At 44.7% G+C, this 23,436-nt stretch overlaps 1 protein-coding gene across 1 annotated transcript in view; it reads left to right on the forward strand.

Moving 5' to 3' along the window:
• The first annotated feature begins 240 nt into the window (after nt 1-240).
• The window catches only part of KDM3B (lysine demethylase 3B), a 48,780-nt gene continuing 25,584 nt past the window's right edge, over nt 241-23,436 (forward strand). The window contains exons 1-8 of the mRNA XM_066591385.1: nt 241-615; nt 7,039-7,206; nt 7,937-8,050; nt 8,145-8,253; nt 9,979-10,103; nt 11,887-11,961; nt 15,090-15,662; nt 18,339-19,533. Coding sequence (XP_066447482.1) covers nt 451-615; nt 7,039-7,206; nt 7,937-8,050; nt 8,145-8,253; nt 9,979-10,103; nt 11,887-11,961; nt 15,090-15,662; nt 18,339-19,533 — 2,524 coding nt within the window. The 5' untranslated portion in view covers nt 241-450. The remainder of the gene's footprint in view (nt 616-7,038; nt 7,207-7,936; nt 8,051-8,144; nt 8,254-9,978; nt 10,104-11,886; nt 11,962-15,089; nt 15,663-18,338; nt 19,534-23,436) is intronic.

Raw genomic sequence — 23,436 nt, forward strand, 5'->3', positions numbered from 1 at the left:
CCGTGATACGGTCCTCGCCGCCCTATAAGCAGCCGGCCCCGCCGCCTCTTTGTTCTCCTGTTGTATATCGGCCAATCAAATACTTCCTGTTTTCTAGGACAAACGCGCACCGTGTACTCCACACCACTAGGGGCGCTGTGCGGTGTAGTTCCAACTTGATTACACAGTAGAAGGGGTGGGTCACTCCGCACTCTATTGCCTGTCGGAAGGGGGCGCTAGAGCATATGTCGTAAAGTCCGGACTCCACACGACGTAGAGCGGTTTAGTGCATTGTTTTGGTGCTTCTTCCCCTCCTTACCACACGGGGCGCTGTTGACTCCTCGCAATGCGCTCCCAGCCGCACGGCGGCGTTGTTGTGTAACGTGTTGTCTCCGCAAAGGCCTCACGTCCGGTGCTGGCGCTCAGAAGCGGCGGTGTCGGGTCCCCAGCAGCCGGAGAGCGGAGCTGGACATGGCGGCCCCGGTGTCCCCCGTAGGGAAGCGGCTGAGGCTGCTGTTTGACGAGAGCTCTTCCGGACGGGAGGGAGTCCCAGATCCGTCTATCCCGTTGGGGAAGCGGGCCTGGGAGGGCGGAACTGTGCGGGGGCTCAAGGGAGCGGCGCCCGAGGAGCTGGCGGTAAGTGGCCACTCCCCGCTGTCGGACGCTTCAGCCCGAGCCCGGAGTCACCGGGGGCTCGGCGTCCTGTCCGGGCCTAGTCCGGCCCACCACCCCTCCCCCCACCCAATGTAAACATCCGCGACTCCGAGAGTGTCCCTGCCTGGGACTTGTAGTCCTACTAGTCGGTGCTTCAGTTGGGTAGGAGGTAGATAAACCAGACCGCCACTAAGTGCAGGCGATTCACAAAGAATGGCGCAAAACTACCGCTGCTTGCATCCTGCACAAAACTGTTCAAGTTTGTAATGCAAATAAAAGTGTATTTACTGGCAGGATTTCGCGGTGCGATGGCGGTCCGGGCGGCGCTCATTCATTGCAATGAGTGCATTTACGCAAATGAGTTTTCCACTTGCACTGATATTTTTCAACCTCGCTTTTTGTCTGATTTTGGGGCAGTTCTGTTACAAGAATCGCCCCTTAATTCCTCTTGCAGGTAAATGTGACTTTCATGCTATCGTAATGCGTTTTTTTTTTTCTATTTTAACAATTTTAATTTTTGGTTAACAAACTTATTAATTTTAATTACGAAAAGTGAAAACAGATTAATCCTAACTTTCAGGATTCCGTAAATGTATGAAGTCAGGGGGGGACGGATCTGAGCAAAATGACCCAAACCTACTGAGCGGGATCCGTCTCTAACCCCTAAGGGCTAATGCCCACGGACCGGTTTATGCCGCGCTCTCTGCGGCGGGATAGCGCTTCTATTATTCTACTAAACCTAATGACTAGTCCTCACGTGCGGGATTCTGCCACCGATGAACGCTGCAGGAAACAGTTGCAGCATGTTCTATTTTACTGCGTTTTTCTGCGGCTGGAGGGCTCTATTAATATAGTATTAATGGAGACCGCGGTAAAAAAGTGTGTTTTTCTGCAATCACCAGCGGGGACTATTTTGTTTATCCCCGCGGCATAAAACCACTGGCGTATCCCGCACCGCCCGGGGGCAGGAGCCGTTAGGAAGCGAGCTAGAAACAGCTGGACTAGTCCAGAAACAAAGTAACAAATGGGGGAAGCACCTAAGGAGATCCGGGGGTGGTGGGGGTCAGGCTGTACTTGTTGCTTGCCGTGTTGGTACACCTCGGTTGGGGAAAACAAAAGGTCGGCCCTTCTGTAGATTTTTGTTTGTTTTATCACGCAAATACATCTGATTTATGTTGTGCGTGGGTTTTTTGTTTTTTTTTGTGCACAAAGCATCGCTTTAAAGTCGCGGTAAACAAGTGTGATATCAGTCCGCTATGGTACTCGCCCTTGTAAGTACAGCCTATGCGGGGGGGCCTCACACAAGCAGATTCTAATTGTGGAATCCGTGTTCGCCATCCGCAGTCATTAAAAGGCGTGTAGTTTAGATTTTTCCTTCACACTCACAAAAACGAATTGCGTATTCTGCGAGGGGAAAATAAATCCCAGCATGCTCTATTTGCCACCGACGGCCTCCATTGAAGTCAATAAGGTGTCCGATCCACTATTGCATTGTGTCCGGGCTCAGGTACCCACGTCAGCGTAGGGAATGCAAAGGAAAATTTCTGCGCATGACTGACGACGAGCCTCCGCGATCTTTCTCAATGCAGTTTAATCAGGTACGCAGTTTGACTGGCTGGGCTCACAGCCAGAATCTACTGCGGGCCTCCAGCATGCAGAATCTGACCCGGTCGTGGCAGCCGGCCTTACTGATGGTTGATGTTGGTGACGCGGCAGATGTGGGTAGTCCAGTTCTGCCCAGAGACGTCCCAGCATATCCTCTGTTATATATACCCCTGCAGGGGAGATGTGGAGCTTTAGGTTGTCTAGTGTCACCAACACCGCCCACTATGGACATCTGTAAGGTGCAGCAAAAACTGGGAGAATTCAGTGAATACGGGCGGATTTGTATCGCGGAATCTGGAGCGGGCGACCGCCGCTGAATTCCACAGCAAATACCGCCCATAGCATGCTGTGCAAAAGTGATTCTTCATGCGCACCAGCGGAAACCAATTGCAGTTTCTGCTCGTGGATGGAAAACCGTAGCAAGCTGCATTTTCCTGCAGATTCAAAGTCAATGGAAGCTGTCCGACCCGTAGCCCAAAAAAGCAGGCGTTTAAAGAAAAATAAATAAATCTGTACTGCGCACGTCCGACGGCAAGCAGTGCGAACCATCCGCAGTACAGAAAGAAGAAAATGAAAGCAGATATGCGCAGACGCCGCTGGTGCCAGGGCCGGACTCTGCATGCAGAATTTGACCCCCCCGTGTGCATGTGTCCGTCTTCTATCTTTTCAGGTCATTCATATGTGAACAGACCAGCTGTACTTCTGCACTATTCTTTGTGAATCCCCCTGTACAGCTATGCCCTTCACAGATGAGCTAAAACCTCTGGGTCATACAAAAGATAGACATGGCATGCAAACAAACGGTATCTCCCCCCCCCCCCCCCCCCCCCCCCCCGGGTCAGTAACCAGGGTCACTCACAATGAGCCTCTACAAGTGCCCACTCTTTGGGGGAACTAATAATAAATACATAAAGTCAGGTTATAGGAGCCTCCCCTGAAAATAAGCCCTAGCTACACTAGGTTAAAAAAAAAACTCGCCTAGCCGCTGGCACTGTGGCAGGCTGCAGTCCTCAGCGCCGACAGGATTCTCTTCTGGTGATGGGGCTTTGAATACCCTTCCTCTGGTAAGAGAGCGCTGTGATTGGATCAAGCGCCAGCCAATCAAAGCCAGTGCTCGATCATTCACAGCCATTTAGTGAATGACATCACTGAATAGCTGTGATTAGTTCATCGAGCACTGGCTATGATTGGCTGGCGCTCGATCCAATCACAGCACTCTCTTATTCAAAGCCCTGTCACCAGAAGAGAATCCTGTCAGCGCTAATGACTGCAGCCTGCCACAGCGACGGAGACCAGGTGAGGATTGCTTTTTTTATCTTATTATACTTACCTAGCCGCCGGCGTCTGTTTCCCTCGCACTGGTCCTTGCGCTGCTGCAGTTCTCAGCGCTGACAGGATTCTCTTCTCCTGGTAACTGGGCTTTAAATACCCAGCCGTCCGGTAAGCTCTGTGATTAGATCGAGCGCCAGCCAATCAGAGCCGGTGCTTGATTAACCAATCACAGCTCTTACTGGAGGAGGGGTATTAAAAAAAGCCTAGTTACGAGGAGAAGAGAATCCCGTCAGCGCTGAGAACTGTAGCAATGTGGGGACCAGCGTGAGGGACACATAGACCCCCTGCACACGGGCGGAATTTCTGCAGCGGGGTTTCCCGCAGAATTTCCGCCCGTGAAAGCTGCCATAGGATTGCATTAAAAACGCAATCCTATGCAGACGGACGCGATTTGTCCATGTGAAATCACACGCGGAAAACAAATAGTGGCATGTTCTATTTCTGTGCGGGTCTCGCAGAGGTCCGCACAGAAATGTCACTCCCAGGCCAGATATCAGACCTCATCAAGAACCTCATAGATCTTAAGTTAAGTGCTAATAATGACCAACCACTAGATTAGATGCACTACAGATACATGAGGATCTACTCTAGGGTAACCAGATAAATTACCTACCACTGGTAAGCTGCTTGTATACACAGATCTCACTATGTGATGAACTATATTAAAGTAACTCTAAGCCCAATCACCCCAGGTCACCAAACTGCAGCCCAAACCTCCCAAGCCCAAGAAGAGCAGCAGATTCAAAATAACAAAAGTGGCAGCGATGACAGCCCTGATGGTGGGCAGCCTACTGTTAGATCAAGCAGAAGTTGAAAAAGCAATCTGTACAGCACATGTCGACGGTGAGAAGAAAATGAAAGCAGATATGCGCGGACGCCGCTCGTGCCAGGGCCGGATTCTGCATAAGGAATCCAACCCGCCCGTGTGCAGCCGGCATCCTTCTGTCTTTTCAGGTCATTCATATATGAACAGACCAGCTTTACTTCTGTACTATTCTTTGTGAATCCCCCTGTACAGCTATGGGCTCTAGTAAAAAAAAAAAAAAAAGTCTGGTCTTGGTAAATATGGAAGAGCTGGATAGATCCCGGCCCAACATACAGGTGCAGCTGATTGAAAAAAAAATAATTAAAACATATGCATATGGAGCGCGTGTCTGCTATAAAATATCAGTCAGTCCTTCACTTCAGGTCTTTACTTGCTGTCATCAATGGGGAATGTTCTTGTTCTATCTATGGGCTGAGCACTGGGACAGACACAAGTAGCAGCCGCAAGCTACACCCAGGGATGTTGATTGCCAGTGACCACATGGGTTTGCAGATACAGCAGCTGCTTATTTGCAGTATTAGGGGGGTTTCTGGGGACAGAGACTCTTTAAGTGCTGGTTCACAACTGCACTAATGGTCCCATCCTATCACTGCTACCCAGGACATAAGACCGTCCTCAGCACACTTTGGATGGATGATTACTGCAGCAGTCACATATCCCTTTGTTGGGACGTCATCAATCTGCAGTGGGAAACCGGCAGGGGGGTATGTGTTCTATACAGCCCTCTGAGCAAGTCTTATTTATTTATTTTTCTCCCAGAATAACGCCTTTATGACACAAACAGTTACATCCTGTGCGGTCAGGGCTTGTATAGACAGGGATCAGGGGGTCAATCCTGCTCCATGCGGGTGCTAGCTGTTTCTTACAGCTGACACCCGCCCGCAACAACTGCAATTAGCACTCACACTGATCACACCTGTTAATCCTTTAAATGCATGATCGGAGTTCAAGGGTCCCAAACGGCCCCGTGATGAGATCACAGGCTTCTCTCCGGTTGCCGTGGTAGCTGTGGGCCTTCTGAAAGCCCCCAGGCTGGCATTGCAGATTGCCTATCATCACTGCAACGGAACGGAGGTGCGCCTGTGCATCACCAAATAAACCTGTCTTGTCGCGCTCCTTAGAGAACTCTATACATTATCGGGAGAAAATGTAGCCCTTCCTCAAGATACAAGCTATCTCCCTGATAAATTTCATCCAAATGGCTTCAGCGGTTTAGCCGTGAAAAGGTGACAGACAGACCGTTACTTCCGAATTTATAATATTAGAATGCATGTTAAATGGTACCATTGGAAAAATACAACTAATGTCACAAAAAACAAGCCGCATGTAGTTATGTCATCGAAAAAATAAATTATTTTTTTGAAAGTGGCGATACCAAAACCGCAGAATGTGACCCAGACACAGGAGGATCAATGACCCTTACTCATGCATGGAGATGTCTGGACTCTCCTCAACGGCAGAAGTCAAATGGGGAGAAAGGATCAGGCTTGTTGAATTTTTACATGCTGGACCAATATTTTATTCTCGTGGGAGATAAGCCGTCTGGCATCTGTTTATTCTCCTCTTCCCATTGGGAACACATGCAAGCTTGGCTGACTTGACTGTGCATGTGTATACCGTGTTTCCCTGAAAATAAGACACTGTCTAATATTAATTTTTGCCCCAAAAGAGGCACAGTGTCTTTTTTTTTGAGGGATGTCATACTCACCTAGCAGGTGTCGCTCAGCTTCCTCATGCTAGTCCTCAGCGCTGAGTAAGCATTCTCTTCCTGGTAACAGGCCTTGAATACCTCACCTCCAGCAAGAGATTGCTGTGATTGGATCACCAGCGCAGTGGCTCAACCAATCAGAGCTGGCGCGATGAACCAGTCACAGCCATTCACTTAAAATCAGGGTAGGGCTTATTATCGGGAAAGCACGGTAGGGGGGTTGCTACCGTAGTAAAGCATCCAAGTATTCAGGGAGTGCAGGTCACATAAGGTGCATAGTAGCAGTGTAGATAGGAAGAAGAGCAGACAGAATCTGTGGTGTGGAGGCGGTGAATCATACAAGCTGAGCATCAGTACAGAGAAAGGAGAACACACAGCAGTCTGCAGAGGGAAGGAAGTATTCTGCCTGTAGACATTGATTTTAGGGGAGAATATCTCAGTAGCACAGCGCTATATGGAGGCCCTAAACGCACTACAAACAAGTGCCTTTTACTAGTACAAAACTAAATAAAGAAACAAATGAGTGTAAGACAAGTAAATTCCCATTAAAATTATAATTTTTAAACGATGGTTAGACCAAGGTGCATTGGACTAAACCACCACAAGGGTTGGTGCTCAGAAGAACCTCTTCTTAGAGGCCTACACCCAGATTTATCTCCCCCTCCCCAAGCCACCCGCCCCCCTCCCCCTGCTCTACCTGTCTGTGTGCGTGCTTTAGCTAAGACCAATTTACACGAAGGTAAAGGTGGAACCGTTTATACCCTTCCAATCGAGTTCGAGATAAGTTCCCCAGTCTCGAACAGGGTAGGAAAACAGAAGAGAGAAGTTGTGGACGTGTGTAAAGGGATACCCCGTCTGTCTATGTTAACTCCATATCCTGAGATATCCAAGTCGTAGGAACCTGAACCTGTATTTCTTTTCCTTTCCCTATCAGGTGTATGTAGAATTTGATGCTAAAAGCTCTAGGCCACATTCATGGGTGCAGGTCCATGGAGAAGATGTTTTGGTGATCTTGTTGGAAGGGCCACTCGTTTGGTCACCAAGGAAAGAACCTATTATTGTCCAAGCTAGTCGGATCTGTCCCACACATTGGCCAGCGCTGGTGAGTCTACTGCTTGGTACATTTCGTTTTCTGTTTTGTCAAAGTTTACTTTTCCTTCTGGAACTCCAGTCAAAGGGTTAAAATCAGATTCTGCCTGGAAATTGGCCATTTTCATTGTTATGACACTTGTTTACTGTTGTTCTCCATGTGATCTACACAGGCAAATCTGGGGTGGGTGTCCTGTATTGCCATGTACTAATGGCTCTGAGTCCTCTTCTTTATGAAGCCTGATTTATATCATGCTCCCCCCCCCCAAAGTGCCAATATTTGTATAACAAAACAATCCTATTGCTTCATCAATCCCTGTCATCTTGTCGCAACGGTTTAGCTCTTAAGACAAAGTTGTGGTGTAAAATGGTCCTCTAGAAGGGTGGTCTTCTCGAAGAAGAGGTCAATATACAAAGCTGGATCCAATCTGGGCTAGATCAGTGTTCTCTTTCGGGGGGCTTTCATGGTATACAGTGAGGTGTCTCATCTTGGAGTACATCATTTACACCAGCTTTCAAGGCAAGGCCACTTTTCGGCTTGTGTGTAGCCTCCAGTTACTGAAGCCCTCTTATTGACATGGGTGTAAATCTCAGTCGCACTTTTAGAAAAACAGTCAGTAGGGAATATGTCGTGGCTGAGAATTATGTAGTGCGTTTACGAAAAAAATTCTGATATTTCCATTGAAAACTACAATCTTTACTTCTAAGTGATGCTTTCAGCTACTGATATGTTTTGTTTGCAGACATTCACAACTCTGGTGGATAAGTTGGGCCTGGGAACCCTGGTCCCTATAGAGTTTCTATTGGAAGAAATCTTGCACTTCCTTCCAGATGCTAGCACTCTCCGTCTCTACCAGGTAGCACATCTATTTTGTCATTAATTGTAAGGAATTTTTTTATTTTTCTTCAGTTTCAGAGTCATTGAATTGATTTTCTTGTTTCCTTTTCCAGCAGATGGGAGTCGACAGCCATAAATTGGTTTTAAAAGAACAGCCGTTTTTGCGGGATGCAATTACTGACATTATTAACTCAAGGAAAATCCAAGAAATCATTTTAAGAGGTAATGAGGATAGTTGTCATTTTATTGAATAACAATCTAATTATAAGACGGAAAACAATGCAGAGTCTTATCTTGGAAGCAATACACACAGTGTCATCGATACCAGAGAGCAGTTCGTGCTGCACAATAAGGGCTCATTCGCACGGGTGTATTGCCAGCGCTTATTACGCACGCATACTTCCTATGCATAACAAGCGGTGAATGGAGCAAGGAAAGTCTATGGACTTTTATTATTCTCTTCCGAACCTGCGTTGGAGCTGCGAAGGGACATCCGTATAAAATGCAGGAGAAATAAATCGCAGCATGCTCTACTTCTCTGCGTTTCATACGGAGACTTGAAGGGCTAAGTATTAAAAACGCTGCCCCTCCGCAATGCCTGCTAAAGGACAGCATTTAATACGGAGCCCCGCTCTGCACAGATTTGGTTAAAAAAAAAGTCACGCTGCGCGTATCGCAGCCTGTATGTGATCTCTGCCGACAGAGCGTAGGGACTGCGATAAGTACAATGCTGCAAGACTATTGTACTCATAGGCCTGTATGAATGAGCCTAATCACCATATGAAAAAAGGGTAAAGAGGGTTTAGCAATAAAGTGTGCACCGTAGAGGCATTTATTAATGACCTGAGACCAAATGAAGTCAATATGTTTACACAATGTACAAAATATTCTTTTATGCACAGTGTTTAACTTAATAATGCTGTTAAATGTAAATCTGAGTTCTCAAAAATGTTTTGTGCACTGGTCTGATTCAAAGTATGTGGAGGCCTGTGAAAAGAAGTGTGACTTCACGTTAATTTATGCTGGAACTATACCTCCAGGATTCCTGTGTTCTCTCCATAAGTATCACTGCCATATAGTGAATCATAGAATCAGAATGATTGCAGAACATTTCTGTTTTCACTAAAATTGTATGTTTTTCTTGATGTAATGTATGGAAAACTCCTTTTCTTACATAGAAGCCATCAAATCATATAAATAACTTATACTAAACAAAGACAGCTAAAGCAAATAATAATGTCATTGGTGGTATTGCAGTGTTTTGTACAAACAACAACATACTTCTTCATACATTTCATTTAAGAGGTTTTCCCACAATCTAAAATTGCTACATGACCATTTAGTCCTTCCTAGTTGCTAATGATCAGGACATGTGACTGCTGCAGCCAATCACTGGCCACATGAGTGACCTTCTATAACCAGTGATTGGCTGCAGCAGTCACATGTCCTGGTCAGAAGCAACGAGGAAGGACAGAGGGATTGTGAAGCAATTTAAAGTTGTGGCAAAACCCCTTTAAAAAGACACTGGACCTTAAGAGTAGACATGGAAAATTTGTGAGCACAATATAAGTTGATGGGTTTTTATTCATCATGTTTGGATCTACCCAAAGAGAAAGACAAAATCATTAAAGTTATATTACGAAGCTGCTAGGCTTCATATCTGCAGTCTGTATTGGCAATCTTAATAAGGTGGAACTTCACTTGAGTTTAATAACACCTCTCTGAAAGAGAAGACCACCCCCTTATCCAGACCAGATTTTCAGTTCTACCATATATTATAAATACTGGCCCCCTTCTTTGAGAAGACCGCCCCTCTAGAAGATCACTTTTCAGTGCAATTTTGGGTGGTCATTGTCTCAAACAGATTTTCACTACATATGGAATTCCGATTGTTATTGCTTATCCTTATTTTGTACATTATCATGATTTATGGTAACTTTTTTAAAGGTATTTGCAGTATTCAGGGTCAAGAGGTCAGAGTATTCAGACCAGATGACAGCGAAAGGTGGTTTTCTGGAATAGTAACCCATCAGGACCCTATTACTCGTATAATAAATGTCACAATGAATGAGGTGGGTAGAAGTGTTTTGTACACCACTTTAGTTGCTACGCCTTGTTTGTATACAGAATTTCTATATATTGTCAGTTGTTCCATTTCTTTGAAGAGCTTGGTTAATTTGTATAAATGTCATTTCTATATACCTTTTAAACCAATATGCCTTTTATTTTGTCTCTTTTGGTCTTAATAGTTTGCAGTACAGTTGACCTGCCCTTGTTTGACATAAGTCATTTCATCAATACTACCATCTAACTACTTCTTGATAGTACCGCTATACAAGGCTCAAGATGATGAAAGTGGCAGATCATTATCTGTTTGTCTGACAATAAAGGTCCATTTACACGGGACGACTGTAGGCTGCATAAGTGCCAGACTGTCGCTCCTGTGCTTTACATAGAAAGAATAGTCATTCAAGTGAATGGAGGCGAAGCGGACGGGGATCGTTCCAGCCACCTGCCTCCATTCACAGTAAACAGGAGTAACTCAAACATTGAGCCGTTCCTGTTTACATGGCCTGACAGCTGTGCTCCGCTAAGAAATAAGCGACTCTGACAGGCGAGCATTTTCTGGCTCATTGCCCTGTCATTGGTGACATTTACATGGGACAGTTATTGACCGAATTCGAGGCTTCCAGCAAGAATTCGGATGATAATCACACCATGTTAAGAAAATAGATTATACTATTAGCTACCGTATATTCCGACGTATAAGACGACCCTTTAACACCGAAAAATCTGCTTTGCAGTCAGGGGTCGTCTAATACGCCGGGTATACAAAAAAAAAAGCAGTACTCCTCTCTCCCGGCGTTCTGCGGCGCTGCTGCAGGCTGTCGCTGCCTCTTTGTCCCCGACAAAGCATTGCTTTCTGGATGCGGGGCTTGAAATCCCCGCCTCCCGAAAGCTAATGCTGTGATTGGCTAACTCACGCGGCGTCAGCCAATCACAGCCATTCAACAAAGGATCGCTCACAATTTGTTCACAGTCGTTTATCGCTGACTTCTACACAGAGTAAAAACGATCACTGGATGGATGGCCAGCTTCTTGTTGCATATAAACGCTCCCCACTCAGCACTTCACATAGAAGGTGAAGTGCTGAGCAAGAAGCCAGCAATGTCTTTCAGTGTAAAAGCTCTGCATGAGTGCTGACGACCTTAGCGGTGCCATCAGTGCTCAAGCAGTCGGCCCGTGTAGAAGGGCCGTAACTCATATACACCCCTCTGGAGTAAAGGGGATTCCATTCAGCTTATATAGTGGGGATGGCTGCACAGTGCATCATTATTACCTGCTCCTGAGCTGTGTGGTGTTCTCTCTAACCTGGAAACTACAGCCACGCACAGACAAACCGTTCTGTGCACTAATAGTTGGGGCTCTGCACATAACGGCATAGTGGACCGCGTGGAGTCCCGCAGGCACATGTGTACCCCACCTATAAAATATGACTTGTGATACTCAATTTCCTATATAGCATGAACCTGGTGACAGATTCCCTTTAAAGTGTTGTCACATATGGAGACTGTCTGCTGCTTAAGAATTGGTAACCAGATCAGTTTCTTGTCCCAGATAGCAGGAAAAGGGGGCCACAAAAACAGCTTGGTATCAGTCGCTCTAAGGCCTGTGTAAGGCCCAATGTCCACAGGCACATTTTACTGTATAAGTAAGTAGTAGGTAATTTTCACTGTTCTCCATATCACCACAGTTACAACATCACTTTTTGTACTATGTGCTTTTAGTAGAAATGTGTTACTTGTTGATTGATCTATTTCTTTTTAAGAATCTTCCTTTTTTCACTGTTTGTAGGGAGGTGAAATTGTAACTATTGATCCTAAACTGGTACACGTGGTGCTTGTCGATGACTCCGTTCTAGAGCCTGAGGTAATATGTTCTATTTGTAAGTCATATAATATAATGTGCCTGATTGTTTAAAGGGGTTCTGACACAAAAAAAAAAAATTGTACTCACCTTGCCTGGCCAGGACCGATCGCCAGGCATGTCCCTTCCAGCCGGCATCTTCTTCTGTGGCTTGTAGAAGCAGAGCAGGAGCGGTCAAAATGACCGCTTCCTGCTCTGCTCCGTCCGTCAGCTACTTCCGAGGTGAACGGACGGACCGTCCACAGCAAGCACGTCACAAGCAGTGCTTGCTGTGGGCGGCCCGTCCGTCCTGGCTGAACTCCGAGATTCTGCGCGTGCGCAGTGGAGACGCGGCCCGTCCTGACTCCTGTCAGAGGGCACCTCTCCACTGCGCGTGCACGCGATCCCGGAGCGACGCGGCTCGTGGAGGAAGAAGCAGAAGAACAGCGCCTGCTGGGAGATGACCCCCCTGATGTCAACAACAACAGGAGACAAGGTAAGTATCATGTTTTTATGCTTTAGCAGCCATTAAATCGTGGGTTCCCTGTGTCCATTAGGCAGACCAGGGAACAATGGCTGCTAAAGCATAAAAACATTATTCATGTCAGAACCCCTTTAATGATAAAATAGAATTGTGGTAAATGCTTTTTGTAACCTGCTGTATTCCTCTTATGCATACAGTTGCGTTATGCCATAGATTTCCCTTTTAGCAAGTAAATAATATTTCAGGGACAATATCATGTAAAGTTGTACATTAGATAAATACTTTCGTAATTGAGATCATAAAGCCATGTGTGTTTTTTATTTTTAAACTCCATATTTTAACTTGTGAGGGGACAGCCTGTCTGCCAATAGGGGGAATGAGTATTGAATATTAACCCCTTCCCGCTCCATGACGTACCGGTATGTCATGGAACGGCGGGGTATGTATGAAGAGAGGTTGCGTGGCAACCTCTCTTCATACAGTGCGGGCGTCAGCTGTTTATAACAGCTGACACCCGCGGGCAATAGCCTCTATCGGCTATTAACCATTTAAATGCCGCTGTCAATTCTGACAGCGGCATTTAAATCCCCCGAACGATGTTCGGGGGTTCTGCACGGCCTTCCCCCTCCTGGGTGAGATCAGGGGCGTTGTGCAGGTGTCATGGCAGCCGGGGGCCTAATGAAAGGCCCCAGGGATGCCTTACCAGACTGCCTATCAAGCCATCCCCGTGGGGTGGCTTGATAGATTGCCTGTTAAATTGCAGTATGACGTAATGCTATAGCATTACATCATACTGCAGGAGCGATCAAAGCATCGCATGTTAAAGTCCCCCAGGGGGACTTCAAAGTAAAGTAAAAAAAAAAAAATCAATAAGGTTTTTTTTTCATTGTAAAAAAAGAAAAAGTTATAAAAGTTTAAATCACCCCCCTTTTGCCATATCTATTATTAAAAAATCTAAATCATAAAATAAAAATATGTATTTGGTATCGCCGCGCCAGTAAAAGTCCGATCTATCAAAGTAGTGCATTATTTTTCCGGCCCAGTGAACGTCGTCCGAAAAAAAAAATAAAGAACGCCAGAAATGCACTTTTTAGTTACCCTGTCTCCCAGAAAAAACACAATAAAAAGCGGATCAAAAAGTCGTATGTATTCCAAATTGATACTATCGGAAACTACAGGACATCCCGCCCTACGTCGACGGAAAAATGAAAAAGTTATTGTGCGCACAAAATGACCGCAGAAAATAATTGAAAAAAATTAAATGTCTTTGAAAAAAAAAATAGTATAGTAAGAAAAAACCTATACAAGTTTGGTATCGCAGTAATCGTACCGACCCATAGAATAAAGTTATCATGTCGCTTTTGTTGCCGTTTGTGCGCCATAGAAACAAGACGCACTAAAAGATGGCGAAATGTTGTTTTTTTTTTCATTTTAGTCCACTTAGAATTTTTTAAAGGTTTTTCACTACATTATATGGTACATTAAATGGCACCATTGAAAACTGCAACTCGTCCCACAAAAAAGAAGCCCTCATACAGCGACGTCAATGGATAAATAAAGGAGTTACGATTTTTTTGAAGGGGGGAGGAAAAAACGAAAATGGAAAAAGAAAAAGGGGCCGCGTCATTAAGGGGTTAAAGACAACAGCTGCTTTCTGTACTAATGTTATGTATGCTAGCTTACGTATATACACAAAATAAATCTTAAACTACGTACATGCTTAAAGGAGTTGTCTGAGATAAAACTTTTCTTTTCTCCATGGTCAAAACATAACAAAAAGCTGATACTCGCCTCTTCCCACAAGTCCCACAACAGTGGCTCGGGGACGTCCTGGTGACTTATTGTTTACAGGCTGCAGTCAGCCCGTGATGTCCTGTAAACCTGCTGCCTGCAGCCAATAGTGAGCTCTGTCATTAGCTGCAGCAGCAGGTTTACGGAATGTCACAGGCTGACTGCAGCCTGTAAACAATGGGGGTATTTAAATCCTGGCTTACAGTAGACCTAAAATTTTCATCTTTCCACACTGATTTGTTTTCGAAAAGGGACATGGCCACATCGAACCATCAGATCTATGTATAATGTGCACCAGAAATGTACGCCTGGGGGTATTCAGCGCACCATGTGCTGCGGGGAATCACACTAAGTCCAGCACAGGAAATGCCAGGCTTAGTAAATTTGTCACAAGGAGACCCTGGGGACTTGCAAGGAGAGGTATTGGCTCTTTTTTATGTTTTGGCCTTGGGGAGCCACATTTAAAGACTTTTTATCTTCGACAACCCCTTTAAATAATAGCTGAGACATACTATTTCTGTGTTAAATTTAGGCAAGATAAAACTAGACAGGCAGAAATTGCACCAAATTAGACTCTTTTGTCTTTCTTATGCTGCCTCATTTCATTGTATTAAAAAATGGGGCTCTCTATTAAAAAAATATCTGGTGCGTTTTACAAGTCTTCTTGGCTGTTCCCATTTTTTATAGATCCTTTTCAAAACTATTGGAGAAAAAGAAGTTGGCCACAATCAATGTAGTCCATATTTTTGCTGCAATTTGTGCCTGATTCTTGTGCATTTTACTTAATAAATCTACCCCCAATGTGTCCAAAATGACAGGCGTTACTATGTAATCTGCAGATTATCCTTCTTTTCACATACGTATAACTATGTTTCAGGACGCGTTGCTAAAACTAACAAAAACAACAAAAGCAAAGAAGAAAAAAGAAAATTCGGATGGAAGAGACGGCCGTAGAAGAAAACTACCTTCCGATGCAGAAGGTGATTCTTCAGGAAAAAAACAGAAAGCGGAGAAGAAAGAATTGGATAGCAATGGTGGTGATTCAAGTGAACTGAACCGTAGTTCCTGGACTAGTGGCAGCACCGCTGACGCTGCCGTAGATTCTAGATCCAAACAGATGTTACATTTTGTTCCGCAAATAAATCGTAATATTCGCTTTGCGACTTACACCAAAGAAAATGGCCGCACATTAGTGGTCCAAGACCAGCCTGTTGGTGATGGAGCACCTCTAGCTTTCCCAGCGTTTTCAGCAATGGCTAGTCAAGGCTCACCGATGCCAGAAGCAGTAAGACCAGGGAATAAAAGTGCATTGTCAGCTGATAATCCTGCAAGCACAACTGAGAGTTTAACATCCAGCGGAGCAACGCCAACTACAGTAAGAATCTCAGACACCAGTCTTTCCAGTGTAGCCGCAGAGGAAAGCAAGAAGCCTAGCTGGACGACTGGAGAGGTAATTATTTAATGCTTTATACTGTGGAGTTTGTGAAAACAGCTCGCATTGTGTCGTTTGTAGTTGGACTTATGGTGGTTGTTCCACCATTAAAAATCATTACATAAAACAATGAACCATATTTGCCATTTACATGAACCTAAAAACAAAGTGCAGTGAAAACTTATAGCCTTCACTTATATAGTATAGCGCCTCATTGTCTTCAAAGCGTACGGCAGTTGCACGTCCTGATGAGCCAAGTGCTGCTGGACACAAATGCTCGGTCACTCCCCACGCAGCCAATTCTCTCCCATGCTTGGTTTAATGGAGTGCGTACCGTGCATGTCAGACATATACCTTCACTACTCTCAATCCCACAATACCTATCAGCCAGAAAAGGAAGAAGCCACTATATTGTTAATTGCCAGAGGGGGAGGGAGACTGATTCTGTCTAAAGCCCTCCCTAGCCACAGATTAGCAATAACACCAAGGGGGCACATAAATGAAAAATTAGGGAGTTTTATGCCAGAAATACAAACGGCTGTTAGCAGCATTTCTGGACATTAGGTATGAGTGTGATTCATGAGATAACACCTTTGTTTTTGTGTTCCCCCTTTCCCGGGCGCACATCCTACTTTGCAGTTGTATCCAGTGTAACCAATGCTGGATGAGCTAAATATATACACAAGCAATGCTCTCTGGTAGTTATTAACAATGTGTCGGGCTGAAGTCCGATGTTTATTTATTTTTTTTAAGCTCAAAGAGGATTGAAAGAGAAAGGAGGACATTTATTTAGCTGCTTATGGCAGTTTCCTGAGACATTTGCAAATTTTAGCACATGCCACATTTTCACAAAACATTTTTTTTTTCATTTTTGCATCTTATTCAACACTTTTGTTAACTGGGTGGAGCTTTGCAATAGGGGTCTGACATTCCATGGCCCAAAAGCTTTACTATAAATTACTTCAGAAACTTCATTTACAAGCACAGCTCTCATTGAAATCATTGGGAGCCGTGCCTGCAGTTATAAGTGCTGCACAGGTGTCGGAGCAGTAACTTCTGCTTCAACCCATGTGTATTTGCTGTTCTGTCAGCGGGTGCACAACCTACTGGATTGGTCAGGATTATAGATGAGCGAGTATACTCCCTAAAGGCAATTGCTTGAGCGAGCATTGCCTTTAGCGAGTATCTCCCCCGCTCGAGACTGCAGGTTCGGGTGCCGGCACGGAGCTGCGGAGGAGAGCGGGGCGGAAGGGAGGGGAGATCTCTCTCCCCCTCTCTCCCCCCGCTCCCTCCTGCTGACAGCCGCTACTCATCGCTCCCCCGCGCCGGCACCCGAACCTGCAGTCTCGAGCGGGGGAGATACTCGCTAAAGGCAATGCTCGCTCGAGCAATTGCCTTTAGCAAGTATACTCGCTCATCTCTAGTCAGGATCCCAAAATGTAGATCCCAGCCAATCAACTATTGATGACCCATCCTGAGGATAGGTCGTTATTAGTATTTTTCCAGGAAAACCCTGTTAGTACTACCAGAGTGCAGTCACTAATGTATGGTGACAGACATGTTGGTTTCAGTGGTGTAGCACCTATACTAATCACCTCATTGACTTTGAAAAGCTTAGGCTGAATGCACAGGGCTGGGTCGGATTCCGACTGCGAGATCTCGCAGCGGAATCAGATCCTGTGCTCTGGTGGTGACCCCAATGTACCTGTCAGTTGTCTTCTACTCTGTGCTGCGGATGTGCCGACTGGTGCGCCACCGCATTTGCGCAGTGCAGAGAATGACACAGATCCAGCACGGGACGGATGCCTTCCATTGACTGTAATGGAAGCTGTCCGTGCGAGGCTCGCACTAGAATAGGACGTGCTGCGGTTTCCCTCCCGCGAGTGGAAAATCGCAGTTGATTTCCGCTCGTGGGCATGGAAAAGCGTTTTACATAGCATGTCTATGGGCAGTATTAGCTGTGGGATCTGGAGGCGAACACTTGCTCCGGATCCTGCAGTGCAAATACGCCCGTGTGCATTGGGCTTACTTCCTAAAGTTTGCAGTGCTGGCAGAGAGAAGTCCGATAATGCTAATTCTTATATATTAAGTGCTCCCCCAGCCATCCCTCGCCCACATGCTGTTTGACAGGTCTCTCTGTATGCACAGTTAGGGCCCAATCAGACGAGTGTATGGAATATGGAATACACGGTCAGCACATTGAGCCATTATAGCATTTGAGGCTATACACATTAGCAGTTTTTTACACGGACCAGTGGTCTATGTGAAAAAAGTCGAAACCAGCCTTATTCTCATCCTTTTTCACCATATGCAGTGTGCAGATCGGACAGCACACAGATGAGTGTCCATGTGCTGGCCGATGTGTGTTGCTGTCTTAATCTCTTGCACACAACACGCATACACCCATCGGAATAAACTCTAATTTGAGGAGGTTCTTCAGGGCTGTGGGTGGAGCCTAATTCTACACAGTGACTCATGAGGCACTATGGGAACAACAATGATATGGTATTAGTCTCCGCCACTGGCTCTACCCTCTTCCTTTTCCAATACAGAACTGCATTCAACACATTGTAGTTCATATTGAACTATCTCTGAGTCTAGTTGTACTTCAGAGCATTCCTATACATTCCGAAGTTGTAATCTTGCATATGACAACCCTGCCTACTCTGCGCCTTTTTGTTTATTGACTTACAGAATTTCAGAAAAAATTTGCCTGTCAAAAGTGGTTTTGGCATGTCTGTACAACAGCCAACTTTTGGAGAGGACAGAAACCAATCCAATGGCACAGTTCAAGGAAACAAGCCTGTGGGTTTCCAGTTTGGAGCTAGCAGTATTCAGGAAGAATCAAAAGAGAGTGATCTGTCTAAAAATCTATTTTTCCAGTGTATGTCACAAAACGTTCCACCAAGTAACTACTTTACTGCCATCTCGGAAAGTACTGTTGAAGAGCCTTCAAGCAAGGAGCCAGGGATGTTATGCAAGGAGAGTATATCTTCCACACTTTTCAAGCCAAAGGCTCTTACCCCACAAGAAACGAAAGCAAACGCAAAACTGCCCTTTTCTGAATCTATGCCTAAACTTACCCCTGCCTTTCCTGGGAAGGTGGTAGCTGCTCGACCACCTGAGACCCATGAAAACCTTTTTCTGCAGCCCCCAAAGCTTTCTCGAGAGGAACCATCAAACCCATTCTTGGCTTTTTCCGATAAGAAGGACGTTTCACCATTTGGCTTTGCAGCCTCTCCAGTGCAGAGTTCATTACCTGGAAATATTTCATCTTCTATTTGGCAGGACCAGCACAGAGTTGAAGAACCCAGCTCTTTGTTGAAAACTAAACCTCTCTTTACAACAGAGTCACTTAAAAGGTTACCGATAACCTCAGGCACATCAATAACTGACACTCTGCAAAGTTCTTCATTTTTAGGAAATGGGCGCTCCGATTCTCCAGCAAATAGCTTAAATCAACCGATTGAAATGCCTACATTGTCTTCGAGTCCTACTGAAGATAAACCTGCAATTGGATCAGGACAGACGGACAATCCGTTGTTAAGAACATTCACTGCTTTGTCAAGTCGACTCCAACCTGGTGTCCTCTCCTCCTCAGAATTTTCTCATGATGGTAAAGCCGCCTTTGAGTCTGTAAACAGGTTCACACTGGATGAACGAAGCAGGATGTCGAAGCATGACTCTGATTCCAGTACGAACAGTGATTTGAGTGATATGAGTGATTCAGAAGAGCAGCTGAACACCAGGATCGGCTTTAAAGGGATCCCAGAGCACCTGGTTGGAAGGCTAGGACCTAATGGAGAGCATGTTGTTGACCTGTTATTGGCAAAGGGTAGAGGAAAGCAGGTCCCAAAAGCCAGACCAAGAACTACAGCCCCAATGAAAGGTAAGAAGGAAAGGAAAATTTAAGATATTTGTTTTTTGTCTAAATCGGTGATCTCCCAATCACTGTCTAAGGAGCTACATGTGACTGTGTGGCTCACCATGGGAATCCTGAATTGGTTTTATGTGTAATAGCTATTGACTTTATTGTACACACAACTGTCCAGGCAATCCCCCACACACAAAACTTCAGGCGTGCTCTAAAAACACACCTCTTCAGGGAGGCATATCATATCTCCTAAACCAAGCCTTTCTTCACTCCGCGTGATAACATGCTCCCTGACCTACTGACTGCAATTCCTGCTAGCCGCAATCAACCGACCTTGCAGTTATACTGACTCAGCCACTATACGGCTTAAGTCTGACCATTGTTTGTGTATAGCATCCCTCACTTTCCACCTCGCCATACTGTGCACATCTCCTGCCCCTTTACCTTTTGTATCACCCTATTATTTGTAGTATATAAACTTGTTGGAGTAGGACCCTCACACCTACTGTTTATATCAATCGATTACTACATGAAACAGGGTTTTTTATCTTTGTTTTTTCTATCTGTTCTCCCCTGTCTTGTAAGTGCTGCAGAATATGTTGGCGCTATATAAATAAAGATCATTATTATTACATATTCTAATCATATTTGCAATTTTGCAATTTTCTTTTTTCTCCATATTTAGGCTACAACTACATGGCGATTTTGAATGCGACACACATCTCGTGGCCAAAGATCTCATTATGGCCCTTCTGTGTCGCATCCTAATGTAAGCATATGCAGTCACATTGTGACTTGCAACTTGCCTTTACCCACCAATCACAAGACACTCATCATGTTTGGATTTCTTGGGATTGTCTGGTTATGGCAACTTTCAAGTTGTGACCACATTCATTTACATTAGAAAGGGATGTTGCAGAGCCACAGTGAAATCATTGGCCATGCACCATGTGTTGCAGAAAAAGTTGACGAGTATCCCTAACCTAAGAATTTTGCTTTTCCATATTGATTGAATGTAGCCTCTCGCCATCATTGAAAGTTGAATGTAGCTCACATTGTCCAAAAGGTTGGGGACTTCCAAGTCTAAGGCTGCCTGTCCACGGGCGTTGCGGTATCCCGCGGCGGATCTTCGCCGCGCGAGCCGCCGCCTGGAAGCAGGAGTCGGCAGACTGATCTCCGCTCTAAGCCTATCTGACAGATAGGCTGACCGTGGAGAATCGCAGCATGCTGCGATTTGCCGGCCGCGAGCAGAGAATCTCAGTGATTCTCCGCTCGTGGTCAGGGAGGAAGCGCTCTCTATAGCAACGCTATGGAGAGATTTCACTGCATTCCCCGCGGCCGAATTATCGCAAGATCCTTTAACTGTTCCTCATAGGACATGATTTGCAGACCGCTCATCATCTTGGTAACTCTTCTCTGAATTTGCTCCAGTTTGTCGATGTCTTTTTTAAAGTGGGGTGCCCAGAACTGGACTCAGTATTCCAGATGAGGTCTGACTAAGGAAGAGTAGAGGGGGATAATGACCTCACATGATCTAGACTCTATGCTTCTTTTAATACATCCCAGAATTGTGTTTGCCTTTTTGGCTGCTGCATCACTTTGTTGACTCATGTTCAGTCTATGATCTATTAGTATTTTTCACATGTGCTACTGCTTAGCCCAATTCCTCTCATTCTGTGTGTGCTTTTATCATTTTTCTTGCCCAGATGTAGGACTTTGCATTTCTCTTTGTTAAATACCATTCTGTTAATCGCTGCCCACTGTGCAAGCTTTTCTTGATCTTTTTGAATGCTCTCTCTCTCTTCCCTAGTTTTATCTATCCCTCCTAGCTTTGTGTTATCTGCAAATTTGATCAGTTTCCCATCCATTCCCTCCTCCAGATCATTTATAAAAGTGTTGGATATGTAGCCATTTTTGACCACTCTTTTTGAGTACAATCACTTTGAATCCGCCTAATAGTTGCCATGTCAATCCAATATTTGGTCATTTTTTTCAATAAGTATGGTATGGGATACTTTGTCAAATGCTTTACTAAAGTTGAGATATACTATATCCACCGCATTTCCCTAATCAACCCAGTCGGTGATTCTGTCATAGGAAAATTAGATTTGTCTGGCATGACTTGTCTGTTACAAACCCTGCTGGCTCTGGTTAATTACTCTGTTTTTATCCAGGTAATTTCATACATTCTGTTTAATAATTTGTTCAAAGATCTTTCCCGGTGTAGAAGTCAGACTCACAGGCCTGTAGTTTCCTGGATCCACCTTCTTCCCTTTTTTTGAAGATAGGGAAAACATTTGCCCTTTTCTAATCTTCTGGGACTTCTCCTGTTCTCCAGGAATTTTCAAAGATTATGGCGAGTGGTTCAGCAATTACTTCCGCTGCTTCCTTTAGTATCCTAGGATTTATCTGGACCTTGAGACTTGAATTCATTTTAGTAAGCTATATGTTCCCTCACCATCTCTCTGCTTATAGATAGCCTACATTCTTTTATTCCCCCAATAGCTTAGGGAAGATCAGTTGATGTTCCATCTACTTTCTGAGAGAAAACAGATACAAAATAGGAATTTAAAAGTTCAGCCTTCTCAACATCACTCTTAACCAATTCACCATTTTCATCCTGTAAACATCCTATAGCATCTTTTACTTTTCTTTTGCTTTTGACATACCCCCCAAATCCTTTTTTTAATTTCTTTTGGCCTCTGTTGCAAGCCTCAATGCAATATTGGCTTTAGCTTTTCCGACACTTGCCCTACAGTCTCTGCAGACCGCATTATATTCTGTTTCTATTTGACAAACATATTTTTCTTCCTTTTTAACATGTGTGCAAGTTCTGTGTTCATCCATCCTTGTCTCTTTAAATGCTTCCCATTATTCCTTCTTTTAGAGATTGCTAACGATTGTGCTTTGATAATCTCATTTCGCAATATTTCCCAACTTTCTTGGACATTTCTGTCCTTAAGAACATTCAGCCATTGGATTCTTCCTACCGTCTTTCTGAGTTCATTGAAATTTGCCTTTCTGAAGTCCAGCCTTGAGGTCTGAATCTGCTCAGTTCTTCCTCCCCTTTTTATCCAAAATTCAAGAATAGCATGATCACTGCCTCCTAAGGTTCCAGTCACCCTTACTCCCTCAACCATTCCCTCCCCGTTGGTAAGAATTAGGTCCAAGATAGCAGATCCCCTTGTTTTCTCTTCTACCTTTTGGAAGATAAAGTTGTTAGCAAGAGCAGATAAGAATTTGTTGGACCCATTACTTTTACCTGAGATTCCCAACAAATGTCTGGATAGTTAAAATCTCCCATGATCACTATGTCGTTCTTTTTCGAGAGTTTGGCCATTTGATGTAGAAGAAGTTCATCCATATCTTCTGGTTGTCCAGGTGGCCTATAGTAAATGCCTACAATGGTGTCCTTTCTGTTGTTCTCCCCTTGTATTCTTACCCAAACAGTTTCTACAGAACTACCAGACTCTGAAGCTTAAATCTCGGTGGAGTTGAATGTTTTCCTAACATACAATACAATATCTTCTCCCCCTTTTTTAGGTCTGTTTCTTATAAATAAATTGTATCCTTCAAGCCTCTGGTGATAAAAGTTCTCATTTACCACGAAATGTGAGATCTGTGCAGAACAAGAGTCTCCAGTTTCGTTCCTTTCGCCTCTACAGCTCCTGGTCTTCAATGATAAAAATCCTCACAGGACCATATCTGAAGGTCCTCCTACAAACCATGTCCTTCCTGCCGTACCCGAGCACAATCCGCAAGGCCGCCCATACTAAATCCTTCAGTATTTAGGGAGACCAGACTCGCTTACGTCCCAAGACGCCTAGGTTTAGAAGGTCATCTCTTCAGGCTACACTACAGTTTTCCGCCCACTTCCCGTTTCACTTTTTCAGTTCCAGAATTCTGGTACCTCCTTCA

Source organism: Eleutherodactylus coqui, chromosome 2, assembly GCF_035609145.1.
Source record: "Eleutherodactylus coqui strain aEleCoq1 chromosome 2, aEleCoq1.hap1, whole genome shotgun sequence".
Classification (NCBI taxonomy): Eukaryota; Metazoa; Chordata; class Amphibia; order Anura; family Eleutherodactylidae; genus Eleutherodactylus; species Eleutherodactylus coqui.